The 17,415-nt window shown below is 41.9% G+C and overlaps 1 protein-coding gene across 2 annotated transcripts; it reads left to right on the top strand.

The window, feature by feature from the left end:
• Positions 1-402: 402 nt before the first annotated feature.
• Positions 403-16,021, top strand: cd8a (CD8a molecule). Of its 2 annotated transcripts, none has more exons than XM_072256664.1 (7): positions 403-636; positions 1,857-2,177; positions 2,376-2,474; positions 5,521-5,637; positions 5,735-5,774; positions 9,871-9,919; positions 14,895-16,021. In XM_072256664.1, exons 1-6 carry the CDS (start codon positions 519-521, stop codon positions 9,914-9,916), a joined length of 741 nt encoding a protein of 246 aa, XP_072112765.1. In that variant the 5' UTR covers positions 403-518; the 3' UTR covers positions 9,917-9,919; positions 14,895-16,021. The 2 variants fall into 2 exon arrangements, with proteins under 2 accessions (XP_072112765.1, XP_072112766.1); XM_072256665.1 differs by lacking the exon at positions 403-636 and adding an exon at positions 949-1,054.
• Positions 16,022-17,415: the final 1,394 nt, after the last annotated feature.

Raw genomic sequence — 17,415 nt, 5'->3', positions numbered from 1 at the left:
TTGCTTTATTGTTTAAAGGCGTGCCGCGCGATAATAGGCCCTTCCAGCCCAACTCGCCCAATTATACCCATGTGACCAATTAACCTACTAACCAGCATGTCTTTGGAAAGTGGGAGAAAACCAGAGCGCCCTGGGGAAACCCACGCGGTCGGGGGAGAACGTACAAACTGCTTATAGGCAGCGGCGGAAATTGAACCCCAATCGCCGGTGCTGTAACAGTGTTAACGCCAGCCACTACGCTAATTTGCCACCCTAATATAATATCTCTATTATGGGGGAGTGTTCTCACTATCTACCCTGATCTTTGCCTCCAACAATTTTGTTTATCTCTGGCAGGTGTTCCAGCAGCGTTATCCACTCCAAGGGAAACAACCCAGTCCGTCCAGCCTCCCTTTATAACTAAGACATTCGTTCCCAGTTAATATCACCATATATCTCCTCTGCGCCCTCGCAATGCAATAACATCCTAGACTGTGGTGGACGGAAGTGCACGAGATACTCGCCATGTTACCTAACTTATGGCAATGAAAACTAACATCTCGTATGCGGTTTTCACGACCCTATCTACCTGCGCTGATATTGTTAGGGTCCTGAGGATCTATACGCCAAGGTCCCTCTATTCCTCAACCTTCCGAGGTAGGTCGCTATATGCCCCAGTTTTACCTCATTATCTGGCACTTATCGGGATTAACTTCATGTGCCATTGATCCGTCCAGTTTGTTCTATTGTGACCGTGTAACAAAGGTATTTAAATTTTATCATTAGTGTTATCCGACATCTAAACAAAAAAAACAATAGTTTTGATGTAGGATGGTGGAGCTTCCTGCAGGTAGTAGACTCGATTGGAATGTATGTTCAGGGGAGGGCAGCCGAAGTGCTGGTAAATATCTAGACGCCTACTGAGGCAGTGATCTCATGTCCTGAGGTGGTGATGACACGTTTGCAGAGAGGGGTCTTTTTTCTCCGCCTTCACAACGCCGCCTGTTGCAGGGTGCAAGCCTCCACTGTAGCATGTTGAAAATTATCGGATTCTTTCTCGTGGTCTATTTGACAAGTAAGTGATCATTTTGAATTAAAAATCATAAACAGCCGGACAGTCAGGCAGCATCTGTGGGAAGTGAATCTGCGTTCAATGTTTAAGGCTCAAGTCCTTATAATAAAGCGCCTTGAACCTAAAGCATTAATCCTAATGCTATTTTCTCTCTCCACAGATACTGTCTGAGCGTTGAGCCTTTCCAGCGCACTGTTCTTGTTTCAAATTTCAATCATTTGACGTTTTTTTTTAAGTTGCCATATACCCTTGCCATATTATGCATTCTCTGAAGCCATTCGCAAATATTCTAAAGAGGGTTTTGCGGGGTGAGTTTATGTTCAGAAACGGCATTAAAAGATATGGCAAGTGTACGTCGTAAACCGAACCTCTAGGTAGGAACGGACTTCGGATCGAATCTTCTATTTAATCCAGTTAGACCTTTCGATTCGGTATTTTAGAATGAGTTGAATTTTCTGCAGCTTATTCAGGAGTATTTTGAATGCTCAGATTGTTTAGAAGCATTTTTATTATATAGAAAGGAAAACGCGAGAAGGCTGTAGGCAATGAGTGGGGTGCAGGATTATTCGATAACCTTTTAAAAATCCGAAATGTGTCGACCAATTCACCGTTCGGTGTGTGCTTCAGGGTGCGTTAGCGTTTTCCCCAACAACGTGTCCCTCCTTTCATACTTTGTGGTATGTGATTTTGGTACTAATACGCGGGTTTAGAGGCTTTTGCTGTCTCTCGGTTCTTTGGCATTACGGAGCTTTTATCCACAAAGGCACGCGGAGTTTTTACGTTAATTTCTTATTACGTTACACAGGCACCACACAAAGTAGTCTTTCGCTAGGGAAAACGGTGAAGGAAGGAGAAAACGTTGACATAGGCTGCTCACTTTCGGCAAATGAGGGGGTCAATTGGTTCTTCCAGCCCAAAAACTCCAAGCTAAAATTCCTGCTGTACTTGACTGTCTCGGACAAAATAATGTACAGAAAGGACAGCAGGCTCGACTGCAGGAGATTCCACGGCAAGGTTTCTCTGACCGTGAAAGGTTTCAGAAAGGAACACTCGGGGAAGTATTATTGCGTTCTGGTGAGGAACATGAACATGGAATTCGGTGACGTGGTCGCTTGGTATCTGGAAGGTCAGTTATTGGTCGAAAAACAATAAATTTAAATTTGATAGAAATATGCTCATTTTAACTCATCATACAGTATTAAAAGTTATTCGTTAAATATTTTGTGTGAGCTTCTAAGTTTTATTGCTTGACTAGCCCACTGCTTTATTGTCTCTATTTAACTGTCTTTATTATTTAAATGTCTCCTTATTATAATAAACGCAGAGATTAAAACCACTCCAAAGACAACAACGGCCGTTACTTCGGCAAAGGTGAAACCAACCACAGCGAGTGAAAAGACCTCATGTACAACAGCTGAATCAGGTACGTAGCTAAATTACTTACATTGAATTCTCCCGTCGTCGAAATATCGATTAGGTCCTTTCCGGGAATTTGCTTCGAGCTGAGATACAGTGATTCTGATATAAAGGGATTTCCGATTGCTACCAAACCAGGCTAAATAAAAGTATTATTCTCATGAAGGATGGTTTGCGATTTAAACTGCAGCATTATAATGCAACGGCCAGCGGATTAGGGCCAACGGGGCAGAGGAGCTCCCAGACGAATTCAAAACTAATTCATTATGCAACACACACACAAAACGCCGGAGGAAGTCAGCAGATCAGGTCGCATCAATGGAAAAAGGGTCTCGGTTCTGCACGTCGACTATCTATTCGTTTCCGTAGATGCTGTCTGACCTGCTGAGGTCCTCCGGCATTTTGTGTATGTTGCTTTGGATTTCCAGCATCTGCAGACATTCTCGCGTTTCTAATTCCGTAGGCCCCACTTTCACTGTCCCTCTGGGTCCCGTGTCTGTCTCTGCTTCACCGTTTACCTTCTAGCTATGAAATGAGCACCGTCTTACTACGTTCTGGAAAAAACCCCAACCCTTACAACATCCATGACCCCCACCATCCATGCATGCTCTCATCTCGCTGCCGCCATCGGGTAGGAGGTATGGGAGCTCCAGGTTCCACACTAGATTCAGGAACAGTTTACCCTACAACCATCGGGCTCCTAAATCAGCGTGGATAACTTCACAACACCAAACTCAACCTGTGGACTACAACTCATGTTCTCAGTATTAGCTATCTATCTATTAATTTGTCATTATTATTTGCATTTACAGTTTGCCTTCTCTTGAATATTGTTTGCTTGTCAGTCTTCGTAGTTTATCATCGATTTTCTTGTACAGTATTTCTGTATTGCACTGCGAATGCACGCAAGTAAATGAATCTCAAGATAGTACTTGGTGATATACACCTACTTTGATAATGAATTTACTTTGAACTTTGAAGGTCTCTGACGCTTTCGTCCAGTTCTTCGCTAGTCACACTGTCAAAATATTTTTAAATAAGTCCTTTTACCTATCGCCTTCGCCACCCTCTACCCACTGCTCCCACTTCAGCTCTTCAGTTATTTACCACTCCTCTAGTTTTCCACGTCTGTCTACTCTGTAGTTGTGGTCTCGGGAAGTAATCTCCACAAACCACTTCACCACGCTGCTGTCGGAAAAACCAGCGCCTTTTCGAGCATTGAAAGTCTGGAGGCGGCGGAGGGGGAGTGGTCTTCTCTGTGACGCAGTGCTTTTCCTTACAGATGGGATAGGTGCAAGGCGAAATGAGAAATCATCCCACCAAAACGCTGCGAACATAATTGTTGGCCTAAATGGATTTCACTTACTGAATTTTCAGATCTGATGAGTTCGCATTACTGTTAATATATACCGGGGTGCAATGAGAAATTCACAGAGTGAATACTGTACTGCGCATGGTAATACGATTCAAAAACACAGCAACGAACACAAAACAATCAATTTGCAATCAATTTGGATAAAGGCGGTGTGTAGAAGCGATATGAAGCAAAGAGTTAGATTAATTGTACAATTCCTAGCAATTCCTGTTTGGACCTGCTTCGTCGCCCTATACACAAAATCTGCTGGAAATTAGCTTTTTTTTTCAAAACACACGTTCGTCCCGACCGTTGGTGTTCATAGAACCTAATTCTTAAGCTACAATTTAATCGTCCGGTCCGCTAAATGTAACGTTGATTGTACTCTGAAGTTCAACGGGAAGGCTGCCCTATCTTTTAACTCGCTGGATTTAACACAACCGAGCGGTGCACCCGATAGAGCGAAGTAAAACGGCTTGCTGGAGTACATCCAGCCCTGTTGGCTGACTGGTACTCGGAACTCGCCCTGGTGTGAATCGGTTGATTCCAAACTTGTGACGGGGGTTCTGGTGTAGCAGCGGCGCGCCGGCACGGAAACGAGGAAGTGAATTAGAAGTGAATGTATACATCCCAGTCGAAATCGACAAGAATTTGGGGAGGATCGCATTTTCCAAGACCGTGGTGTCACAAAAAGCGCACACTATTTGAAACTCTGCAGGTCTCCCAACCAACATTGCTGGGCACCATCGCTCAGCTGAAGATTGAAGTGAGCGGTTTAAAATGTGGACTTAGTGACCACTTTATCAAGTACACCCGTAATCATGTAGAAGCAACTCAATGTGTAAAAGCATGCAGACACGGTCAAGAGGTTCAGTTGTTTTTCAGACCAAACGTCACAATGGGGGAAGAAATGTGATCTAAGTGACTTGGACCGTGGAATGGCTGATTGTTGGTGGGTCTCTAGCGTTTACAGAGAATTGTCGGTGAGTTTGTAGAGTTTACCGAGAATGGTGCGGGGAGAAAAAATCATCCCATCCAGTCAGCAGCAGTCCTGTGGACGCAAATGTCTTGTTAATGAGAGAGGTCAGAGGAGGATAGACAGCCTGGTTCAAGCTGACAGGACGGCGACAGTAACTCAGATAACCAGACGTTACAACAGTGGTGTGCAGAAGAGCCCCTCTGATATATCGAAGTAGGTGGGCTGCAGCCGCATAAGACCACAAAGATAGTTAATGACCGCTTTACAAGGTTCAGGAGCTGGCCAATAAAGTAGCCACTGCGTGTATATAATTAAGTTTTGGGGGCAAGATGTTAAAGTTTGAATGGCGTGTTGGGAGATAGCATAATGGCTTCCCGTCCCGCTCCTGTTTTCTGAAGGCAATGGGGGAAAACATGGGAACTCCGGGTAGTTTCTAAACTGACTTCCAGTGGTTCCACTACGCCAGGTTCGGTGAAAAGCGAACTTGTTTATGCTTCAAGGTACACATTTCCTTGCTAATTTGTATACGTATTTGATTTTGTCCTGCCTGTATCAGGCATTTCGCATTAATGTTGTATATTCAAAATTAAGAATCAAATGTGATCTTTCATTTTGGCGGTCGACATCAATTAATTGAATTGGCTAGATGGACAAATTTTGGACACATTGCTTTATGTGAATACATTTAATTCTATTTATCATTAAACTTTTTTTTTCTAGGGCTGGCGAAGAAAGTGGGTAAAATATCCTGCCATTTTTTCATCTGGGGTCCACTGACGTGCGCCGCCTCGATGTTGCTTCTCGCACTGATCGTTATCTCCGTCTTTTACTGTAAAAGTAAGAGGTTCACACCCGGTTTCTCCGAAACTCACATCCCGTGAAGTAATTTAGCGTAACTGAAGTGCACATGGTTTAATCTGCTTGTGTTTTCCAGGGCCCCGCCGGAGACGCTGTCAGCATCAATTCAGAAAGAGGTCAGTATGAATACAGCTGCTAGATCCGCCGAGTTCCTCCAACAGATCGTTTGTTGCTCTGGTCTTAATTCTCAGCTGGTCAGGGACTGCGTTCCTATTTGTAAAGACACGGGGGTCCTTGACGCAGCACGTTATAACATCTAAAAATCGTTTTTGTAACTTGAATCACTTTGGGGTGACTTTGTATGCACGCCATGAACTAGACATGGGTCACTTAGGTCGTCTGACGCAAAATTTAATTTAACGTCTAGATTCTTTAGTTGAGGATAAATTTGCATTTTTAATTGATTTCGAAGAGAAAGACGGACGCTGAGGCTGCCAGCATAAAACAATCAAGAGAAAGAGGGCAAATGGACTACAGGATAGAGATTATAGAGGGCGGCCATTGCGAGTTGAGGCCATTTTTCCCAAAGGGGAAATTGGAATTCTTCCAGTCTTTATCTGATACTTTTCTGAAAGCTTCTACTGAATTTGTGGACACCTCCCTTTGGTAGCCATTCTTCATTAAAAGAAGAGCTTTATGTCCGGTTTGATTGTTATTTTAAATCGATATACTTTATTAGGCACAGGAAGATTCTAATAAAGTGGCCACTGGGCGTTCGTTCGTGGTCTTCTATTGCTGCAACCCATCCACGTCAGACATGTGCGTTCGGATAAGTTCTTTTGCCCTCCACCGTTGTAAACACGGTTATTTGAGTTACTATTGCCTTCCTGTCAGTTTGAACCAGTCTGACAATTCTCGTTTGATCTTTCTCATTAACAAGGCGTTTTCACCCACATAACTGCCACACTGGATGTGTTTTTATTTTTTCTGGGGGGAGGGGTTGCACCATTCTCTGTAAACTCTAAATGCCTGAAAATCCCAGGAGATCAGCGGTGTCTGAGATGCTCAAACCACCCCCTCCCTAGCATCAACAATCACTTAGATCACATTTTTCCCCATTCTGATGTTTGGTTTGAACAACAACTAACCCTTTTACCCATGTCAGCATGCTTTTACGCATTGAGTTGCCACCACTTGATTGACTGATTAGATATTTGCATTAATGGCCCAGTGTAAGGTAGCTTGAAGAGGAAGACCATTGGGAGTTGAGGTCATTTTTTTTTATAAAGGGGAAGTTCGAAACCTTCCAGTATTCATGCCATACCTTTCTGAAAGCTTCTATTGAACTTGTGAACGTCTCCCTCTGATTGCCACAAACATATTTTTTTTTAAAGAGGTCCTAGTCTCTGGCTTGATCAGTAATCTATGCCACTGATCACCTAGTCCTAGTCCAAAGGATTATGTTACTGCAACCATTCATTCCAATAAGCCATTCTATATCCTTTCCATTTCTTTTCTAAACTTTAATACCCAGAATGCATACAGTAGGAGGCAAGATAATTTATTGTATGGATTTGGTATAACTTCTGGGCTTTTGTAGGAATTTCTCACAATATAAATCCCAAAATCTTATGTGCTTTATTAACTTCCATATGTGTCACACTATCTTCAGAAATTTGTACCCCCTCTCACCCTGGTGTCTTTCCTTTAGCTCCCTTAAAATGATACCATCAAGCCTGCAATGTTCTTCTCTGTCATGCCTCTCAAATTGTTTCAGCTAATATTTTCCCATTTCATCTGACAGATCTCTCATCATTCCACCATTTTTTTCTCTTGGAAGTTTATTACTAACTTTATTATTCTGACAAGTTTTCTATCAACTGAACATTTTGAAATCAAAGTCATTGGCAAAGAAATGTGTTACTGGCCCTGAACTCTAGGGAACACAACTGCGTAACTTTGATTTGTCTAGAAACCACTGTGCACTATTAGCCAATTGATTCCCTTCTGCTACTGCCCCCTTCATCTCTTGGGCTTCATTTTTGTAGCAAAGCCAATGCATAGGACATTGTTGTTATTTTCCAACAAAGTGATTGGCTGAACCATAGATTCATCGAGTTGGACAGTATGGAAACAAACCCTTCAGCTTAACTCTTCCATGCCTCCCAAGGTGCCCACCTAATCTGGTCATAGTGAAGAAATCAGAAAATGATTCTTTAGCATTGATCTCAATCCTGGAACATGCTCATTGATAACACAATAGAGGTCCTTAAGGATGGAAGTGATTTAGGAAGGTACCCTCCTTCTCAAGGGCACATGCAAATGAACAACAATCATTGGCTTTGCCAGCAATGCCCATATTAGTAAATGAATTTTTTTTAAAACAGTAATCTTCAAAACTGGAGCTGCAAGCTAACACATGCGGGTCATTGATCTTGGACATTGACTGTATCAAAAAAAAATGAAAATGCCTTTTTAACCTAGAGTTTTGAATGTTATACAGAACAATCTGTTAGTGAGGAATATTAGAAGCTGGAATGGGACTTCACTGGTCCATTTATAAACAGAGGACTAAAATGTTTTTCATATGATTAAGATGAGTTGATTATAAAACTAACAGTGCTCCAAAACTGTACCAACCAATTGCTCTCATCATTTGCTGAATTAATTTACAGATTCAGAATTAACACGGTTATTGAGATTGAAGGAAATGCTACACAGTAATTTATAACATTGACTATATTTATTATAGTCTTACCTATACTGGCTGCCAGAATGGGTTAAAGCGTCACTTAACTGATATGTATCATGAAAGGAAAAATAAAAAAATATAGAAAAAGACCAAGACATGGGAGAAGTTAGATCCAAAGTTGTGTACCTTCTGTTTCTTTTTTAACAACTAACCTTTGGACAGGACAAGAAAAGCATTTGGTTTATCAAACACACTCATTGCTCAAGCACCACTAATTCAACTTATTGCAAATCTACTCCATTTATTTTTTGGAGTAAACAGTCTGCAGACTGCTGCCTAATGCTTAAATCCAAAGGTAAGCAAATTAAACTTCACAATTTCTAACAATTCTCTCAGTTCCACATTTCAATCCCAGCCAATTGTTTTCCATAAACTATAGAGGTAAATGAAGTATTTGAATCTACATTCCTCTCAATCCCATTTGTAAACATATACTTATTTAGTTCTTTCCTTGTGCTCCAAAAAATGTTGATGACAGGATCACGAAGGGTCTCAGCCTGAAACGTCGACTGTACATCTTCCTAGAGATGCTGCCTGGCCTGATGCGTTCACCAGCAACTTTGATATGTGTTGCTTGAATTTCCAGCATCTGCAGAATTCCTGTTATTTGATGACAGGATATCAGTTTTATTACTGGTCTGTCTTGGGTGTTTTGTGGCTCAGTATGGGACATAATATGCCCATAGAGATTTAAAGCAGAGAAGGTGCTTATTCCAGATGATGGCTGAACAATAGAGTTATACATGGAAAAAGGCCCGTCAGCCCAGCTCATCCATGCCAACCAAAGTGCCCAACTAAACTAGTCCCATCTATCTGCACTTTGCTATATTCATCTAAACTTTTCCTATTCATATACTTACCCAAATGTCTTTTAAAATTTGTTAATGTGCCTGCCTCAACTCCTTACACTGGCATCTCTAGCAAAAAGATGTTAAAATGGATAATATTTTAATAAAATTAATAAGTTCTATGATTAATATAAATGTAAATTTAATCATCAGACATAATCTACTATAATGCCCTGTGAGCCTATATTAATCTTACCCTGATGCTATCTACCCTTTAGTGCATTCACTATTATCACTTCATTCTTTAATAATTTTATATATAATTACTAAAGAACATAGCTTTGGGGTAAGTATTTTTAAGATGATATAATAGATTTAAATATGTTTCATTATGTCTCATCAAAAATATTTGTTTAACTAAGATACATGTTCTGTGTTCTAAATATTCAGTAAATATTTACTAACACAGCATAAAGCAAGTCAATCCTATAAAAGTATTCTAGGGATATTCAATATATAGGATCACGTTTCCAAGTATTGCTTGCTAAAATGTGGTTTTGGTTTTTGAAAATCTTCAACTTTATCCCTACATTTTTACAGGATAAAGATAATTTTTGAGTAAGAACCATTCATATACAATTTTTGTCCTTGCAGTCATTACATGTCACTTGCAAAACTATTGCACATTCAAGGAAAATATTAATATTATTCTGAACTCATTTATTTATCTAGACCAATACCTGAAGGTATTCGAAGACCATCAAATAACTACCATTAACAAGTAAGTACAGGACTTCAGTGAAAGAAGGTAACATCTCAATTGGTATTGATCAAATTGTTATTTGCATTGCATGGAATAGCGATGAATGCAGCAATTCACCTGCACTCCATCCACAAAACTTCCCGGTGGCCAAGCATTTTAATTCCCATTCCCATTTCCATTCTGTCATGTTGATCCTTGGCCTCTTTTTGTGCCATGAAGCCTATCCTCCTGGCTTCACTTTTCACCTTCTAGCTGTCCTCCTTCCCCTCCTCCCACCTTTTTTTCTGTCATCTTCCCCTTCCTTTCCAGTCCTGAAGAAGGGTCTTCAGTTGCCCAAAACATCAACTGTTTATTCATTTCCATAGATGCTGCCTGACCTGTTGAGTTCCTCCAGATTTTTGTGTGCTTTGCTTTGGATTTCCAGCATCTGCAAAATCTCTCGTGTTTGGTGGAGATGTGTACAGCAAAATGAAGCCCCTTAAGTTTTATTGCAAACTTATAGTAAATTTATTTGGGAAAGTAGTAAATCCTTAGTCAAAAATATAGTCTTTGTGGAAGCATGTAATGACTTAAGCAAGGCAGTACTGATGCATTATGAAGTGAATAATGTGGGATAAGGAAAACGCCAATATCAAAGGGCCATTGACATTAGGTTTGAAAGCACTGCAGAAGTTGTGCTGAAGGTTTGTAAATGAGAAGATAAATGAACTAGTTATTTTGGGTAACAGGGACATAGTAAAAGCCAACAAAGACTGATATATGACAGGTTATGACTGGCTGTGCATAGATCAAACTACAGTTCAGCATACAACAGGGATTCTGCAGATGCTGGAAATTCAAGCAACACACATCAAAGTTGCTGGTGAATGCAGCAGGCCAGGCAGCATCTCTAGGAAGAGTTTCAGTCGACGTTTCAGGCCGAGACCCTTCGTCAGTTCAGCATAGACATTTTGAAGAGTTCATTTCTGCAGCTTACTCGTGAAATTGTGGAAACATCTCCAAAGACATCAAAGATGGATCCCATAGGATATAGATAAAGTTGAAGTCATAGCCATAAGTTCTCTTGGTGGTGGATGAGATTTGGGGTTTGGAACTCACCTAACGTTTAGGCGGAAAAATAAAGTTGCTCAATATTTGATATATAGTAAGTAAACAGCCAGATATGACAATGGAGTAAACACGAGGAATTCTGCAGGTGCTGGAAATTCAAGCAACACACATCAAAGTTGCTGGTGAACGCAGCAGACCAGGCAGCATCTCTAGGAAGAGGTACAGTCAATGTTTCAGGACGAGACCCTTCGTCAGGACTAACTGAAGGAAGAGCTAGTAAGAGATTTGAAAGTGGGAGGGGGAGGGGGAGATCCAAAATGATAGGAGAAGACAGGAGGGGGAGGGATGGAGCCAAGAGCTGGACAGGTGATTGGCAAAAGGGATATGACAGGATCATGGGACAGGAGGCCCACGGAGAAGGAAAAGGGGGAGGGGGGAAAACCCAGAGGATGGGCAAGGGGTATAATCAGAGGGAATGGCCACACATTTTAATTCCTCATCCCATTCCCATTCTGATATGTCTATCCATGGCCTCCTCTACTGTAAAGATGAAGCCACACTCAGGTTGGAGGAACAACACCTTATATTCCGTCTGGGTAGCCTCCAACCTGATGGCACGAACATTGACTTCTCTAACTTCCGCTAATGCCCCACCTCCCCCTCGTACCACATCCGTTATTTATTTATATACACACATTCTTTCTCTCTCTCTCCTTTTTCTCCCTCTGTCCCTCTGACTATACCCCTTACCCATCCTCTGGTTTTCCCCCCATCCCCCTTTTCCTTCTCTCTGGGCCTCCTGTCCCATGATCCTCTCATATCCCTTTTGCCAATCAACTATCCAGCTCTTGGCTCCATCCCACCCCCTCCTGTCTTCTCCTATCATTTTGGATCTCCCCCTCCCCCTCCCACTTTCAAATCTCTTACTAGCTCTTCCTTCAGTTGGTCCTGACGAAGGGTCTCGGCCCGAAACTTCGACTGTACCTCTTCCTAGAGATGCTGCCTGGCTTGCTGCGTTCACCAGCAACTTTGATGACAATGGAGTAAGGAGTTTCAGGCAGGACACTATGAAACTTCAGTTAAAACTTAGAACATGTACTGGAACAGACCCTTCAGCCTCCAGTGTTGTCCTGAACTAAGCAAATTAGTAACCAAATGCCCGGCCAGTTTCTTCAATTTAACTCATTCCATGGAGAGAACTCCACTTCTCTTTCATCATCTGCTTCTCCTCCTCCAACCAACTCAAGAGTTCAGTTTACCTATTCTGTATGTCCTAACATTCTCAAATGGTTTGCAGTTCGGATATTTGTGGAAAACCCCTTGTGAAAGTCCATTTTGGCCACATCCGCTGGATTTTCCCCAGTCATCATTGTCCGTCAGCTCACAGAGATTTTTAGCTGCAGCCTACCTTTCTGAGATACGCATTGTACATTTGAAATTGTGTGCTCTTCATTCTCACATTATTTGCTGTTAATCTTTAATTAAGTATTTGAATATTTTACCGACCATAAGATGTTTAAATAGCCTGATTGTGACCACTCATGCTTTTTTTGATGCAACAGTTGTCCTCAGTTTCTGGAGTGGAAGGTAGCAAACCAGTAGCTTCCTCGAGCTGTATTGCATTTCCCATATTTTCTTATGACGTAGAAGGAGTTTGAACCTTTACCTGCTTTGAGAAATTCCTTTAATCCCATTCCCAAACTTATTTCCCTATCATCTACTTTTGCTTGAAACTTTTCCAGATTCTTCTATATCAGGGAAATTTTAAATAGCTAGTTTAACTACCAACCAAACTCCTTTGAGGTGTGGCAGAAAAAAAAAACTGGAGCATCCAGGCAAACCAATGTTAGTATTCATTTCAAGAGGACTGGAATACAAAAGCAAGGATGTAATGCTGAAGCTTTATAAGGCATTGCTCAAACTGCATTTGAAGTATTGTGACCAGTTTTGGATCCTTTCCTCAGAAGGATGTGTTGGCATTGGAGAAGGTCCAGAGGAGCTTTATGAGAGTGATTCCAGTTATCCTATGAGGAGCATTTGATGGCTCGGGGACTGTACTCTCTGGAGTTTAGAAGAATGAAGGGGGACTTAATTGAAAACCATTGAATATTGAAAGACCAATATAGAGTTAATGTGCAGAGGATGTTTCCTATAGTGGAACAGTCTAGGACCAGATGGCACAGCGTCTGAATAGAAGGATGTACAGTTAGGACTGAGATGAGGGGTAATTTCTTTAGTCAGGGGGTAGTGAATCTGTGGAATTCACTGATACAAACAGCTGTGGAGTTCAAGCCATTGGGTATATTTAAAGTGGAGGTTCTTAGGTTTTTAATTAGTAAGGGCATCAAAGTTTATGGAGCGAATGCAGGAGAATGGGGTTGAGAGGGATAATAAATCAACTATGATTGAGTTGCGGAGAAGGCTCAATGGGCCAGATGGCCTAATTCTAGCCCTATATCTTATGGTCCTATGATCACTGGGAGAAAAAGCAAAGCCCACACAGAGTAAGCCAGCAGAAAAACCTTGGTCACTGGAGATTCAGACAGTGGCACTACCTATCGCACCACTGTTCCAGCCATCGTCTGATCTCTTTCAGAGCAGAGCAAGTTAACTTCAGTAGCAATCACCCTGATGGCCTGACTATTTGGGTTTAGAGAAGAAAGGGTCTCCAAAATAGGAAAGTAGATTCTCTTTCATCAGTGGAGTTCTAAAACAGCAGAAATCAGTAATAAAAACAATATGCTGGAACTGTGAAATAAGAAGAGAAAATGTTGGAAATGCTCAGCTAGTGGAACAGTATCTGTGAAGGGAGAATGAGGATAAATCTTTCAGATACAGGACCCACAGATGCTGCCTGAAATGTCAATTGTTTCCAGTCTTTATTCCAACAGGTGTTAGTACTTCCAAGAGGTGGTCAGGGGATGGGAGTGAATTCCATGGGAAATAATGGCTCTAAAGTTTTAAAACTTTTAACCGTCATATTATGATAACGCTAAGATTTATATTATTATGTAAGGCATTGTTATTATTATAATGCTGGTAAACATCCAAAAAATGACAATTTGGGCCAATTTTAGCAGAACTTTCATAGTATAGAACATAGAACAGCACAGGAACAGGGTCTTCGTCGATATCTGTACTTATCACGATACCAATTTAAACCAGTCCCGTCTGCCAGTACGATATACCTTCATCCATGGCCTGTACAGGGCATATCTCTGTGCCGCCATTCAGCGGGGAACTAATCGGACCGGATACATAAAGGCTCCTTATGCCTGTCCGATTTTAGTCTCCGCGCAAATCAATGTTACTTATAATGTTTTAGTGTTTAATAGGAGCGTTCACCTCGGACATGTGTTTGCTTAACCAACAGTATTAATGGATGACGCGGATGCACTGATAAACTTCAAAATGGCGGTCCCAGATTTTTGTTTGGGGGAATTTCAGTGCTGTCTCTGTTCTTGTCGTGGCATTTGTGGAATAGCAATAAAACGTACGATTATGTAAATTGGAGTGTAAACCCAGCCTTTGGTTTTGCAAATGTAAATTAGTAGTAAGAATATATGTTCGTTCCAGCAGTGTGTTGAGATGGCTCTTACAATTAGGGCAAGTCTGCGCCTGGTGATCATTATTTTCCGCTCTTTCTGAAAACAGCATTTTAGAATACAGTCACATAACTAATTTGAGTCATGAGGCTTAGTGGAGATAGTTGACTATGGGCCTAAGTTTCCTTAGCCCTGTATCACTGATTACGGCGATGATTCAACCTGTTTTGCTTCTTGGGTGACCAAAATGATCAAATTCCTTTAGATGAGAACCATTTTCTAGGACATTAAAGAGACTTGATTTAGGGTCAGTCACCCTTTAGTGCGGTTCGGTCAATGTTTCTGGACGACAGTACAAATTTACAATTTTTTAAAAGATGTTATTCTCCCCGTTGAAGGTTAGTTCCGGAAAATATGTGCAGCGTGGATGGAATCATCTCTCCAATTTAGTACACGGGACTGCGTTGGATTGAGCGTGCGACCGACGGAGATCTCCTCATCCGGAGTTGCCGTATGCACATCGTTCATTGGTTTCCCTTTTCGTTCTGTTTAAGGTTCCTCCAGCTAAAGGACACTAATGCTTGTGACATGAATATGCCAATAAGTGGGCCAATGGTCAGTACTATTGGTTTCCCTGAAAAGTGCTTAAGAAGGAATTGTTATAGAATATGAAGCTGTATTTCCTTTCAGATTCGTTTTATTTTTTATAATTATGAGAAATCCCTGGCTAAAATGTAAATATATCATTTCAGCTATTGGCGCTGAACAAACTCTAGCATTGTATATTCTAGCACCCGGTGGGGGCTGGGCATTTCATACTCAATGGACCGCGTCTTGATCATGAGGTGAGTCCGACATTGAGTCTTCAAGTAACAAAACCCTCATTTTTAAAATGAAGTTGTACTAACACGTGGCCGAAATAATTGCTCTGCGGTACTGTTTTATTTGGCACTTTAGAGAGCGGGGTCTGTGAATTGGCTCGAGGAACGGAGGGGCTGAGCACATAGATCTGCAAAGTCGACGTTTGCTATAATTTCCCCTCTGGCCCCGAAGTTGCCTCTTGACAGTGAAGAGGTCAGTCCTGGGGAGAGTTGATGGGGGTCGGGATATCAGAACTTGTGAGTTTCTGTAGACGGGTTTCTAGTCCCAGCCATTTCGTTCACATCTTTGTAACAAACTGGATTGAATCAGTTTTGCGCGAGGGGCACGGGCCCGCTGAATAGGCTTGGATCAAACAAAATCCGGCAAAATTCAGACCGAAAGATAGCACCTGTTTGCATCTCGATATTATTACTGTGTGATTATTTCAATACAGCATAACGCCACATTTTAGAAACCGCTCTTTTTGCCAGGGCTTGCACGTTGTTTAATAATCGTTTTGATGATTCGTTAACATGTGACCTGAGAAATCCCATTGTTTCGCCGCATCCCGAGCTGTTCGTTCTCGGTGCTTGCCGATTCTTGTCTTCTGGCTAATTTGAAATGAGTTAGGATGTAGCTGTTGAGATAATAAACCGTTCAGTAAACCGCACCCTGTGTCGTCATGGTTTTTTGGCGCCTACAAACCGCACCAGGTGACTGGCAGGGTGCACGTTGCAGTAGCTCTCGCCAGCCCTGCAAACCTTTCTTTTGTTTTTGTACACCATCAGAGGTATATAAACCAGCTAGAATCGAAAACAACCGGCTCCACTGCCATTTGCAACAAACACGTGGGGGCAGACAAGGTTTTAATTCACCAGTTTAAAATAACTAAGGTCCTCCGAGGAGCGTTTGATGGCTCTGGGCCCGTGCTCGCTGGAAGAATGATGGAGGATCACATTGAAGCTTACCGAATTTTGAAATGTCCAGATAGAGTGGACGTGGAGAGGATGTTTCTTATAGTGGGGGAGTTCAGGACTTAGAGGGCAGAGCCTCGGAGCAGAAGGAAGTCCCTTTAGGATGGAGATGAGGAGGAATTTCTTTAGCCAGAGGATGGTGAATCTGTGGAATTCATCGGCACAGGTGGTTGGGTGGTTGTAGAGGGCAAGTCAATAGGTATATTTAAAGTGGAGGTTGATGAGTTCTTGATTAGTAAAGGTGCCAGAGGTTACTGAGAGAAGGCAGGAGAGGGTTGAGGGGGATAATAAATCAGCCAGGATGGGACAGCAGAGCAGAGAATGGCTTAATTCTGCTCCTATGTCTTATGGTCTTCATGCACATCCAAAAGCAGCACAAAACCACTTCTCTCTCCATATGTTACCCTCGTACCTCAACCACCGGTCAGTGAGAGGAGCTTGGTACACTCACTCACCACCGATGCCCAGCGCTACTGGGGCTCCAGACTTCATCACAGCCTTGGCCCCACACATGGACCAAACAACTGAGTTCCAGAGATAAGTGACAGTGACTGCCCTTGCCATCAAGGGAGGGTTGGACCAACTGTGGATTCGAGTAGTTCAGTTCTTCCAAAAACAGAAAATTTGAGGGGAGAACTTCAGATCAGTCAGTCTTTGGATGGTAGTAGGAAAGCAACTGGAAAAAAGATTTTGAGGGAGATCAAAAGCACCTGAACCTGGTGGTGTGGGACCTAAGGTTCAGGAACTGTTGTTATCCTACAGCCATCAGGGTCCTGAACCACCAGTGATAACTTCATTCACTTCAAATATGAACTGACTCCACAACCTATGGACTCACTTTCAAGGATTCTACACAACTCACGTTCTCAACATTATTTATTTACTTATTTGTTATTTGACCTTTTTTTTGCACATTGTTATTTATGATTGGAAATAGGTATTCACTCCCCTATTCCACAAATTATCCCACCAGATGGTTTCCTGTAACTTGGCAATGTCTCGTTGTACCTTCTCATCCCTTTGCTGTAGAAGGTAGTAAAGTTTATGCACTGGTCCAATCCTCAGAAATCAGGCAGAGGTTACG

Source organism: Mobula birostris, chromosome 4, assembly GCF_030028105.1.
Source record: "Mobula birostris isolate sMobBir1 chromosome 4, sMobBir1.hap1, whole genome shotgun sequence".
Classification (NCBI taxonomy): Eukaryota; Metazoa; Chordata; class Chondrichthyes; order Myliobatiformes; family Myliobatidae; genus Mobula; species Mobula birostris.
Note: the sequence above shows the minus strand (reverse complement) of the source record. Positions and strands in the feature narration are given on the sequence as shown.

Excerpts from the sequence above, each read along its gene's own strand:
- cd8a (XM_072256664.1), top strand. The coding sequence starts at position 519 with ATGGCAATGAAAACTAACATCTCGTATGCGGTTTTCACGACCCTATCT. Across the intron at positions 5,638-5,734 it reads CTCCGTCTTTTACTGTAAAA|GGCCCCGCCGGAGACGCTGT; the intron begins GTAAGAGGTTCA and ends TGTGTTTTCCAG. Across the intron at positions 5,775-9,870 it reads CAGCATCAATTCAGAAAGAG|ACCAATACCTGAAGGTATTC; the intron begins GTCAGTATGAAT and ends TTATTTATCTAG.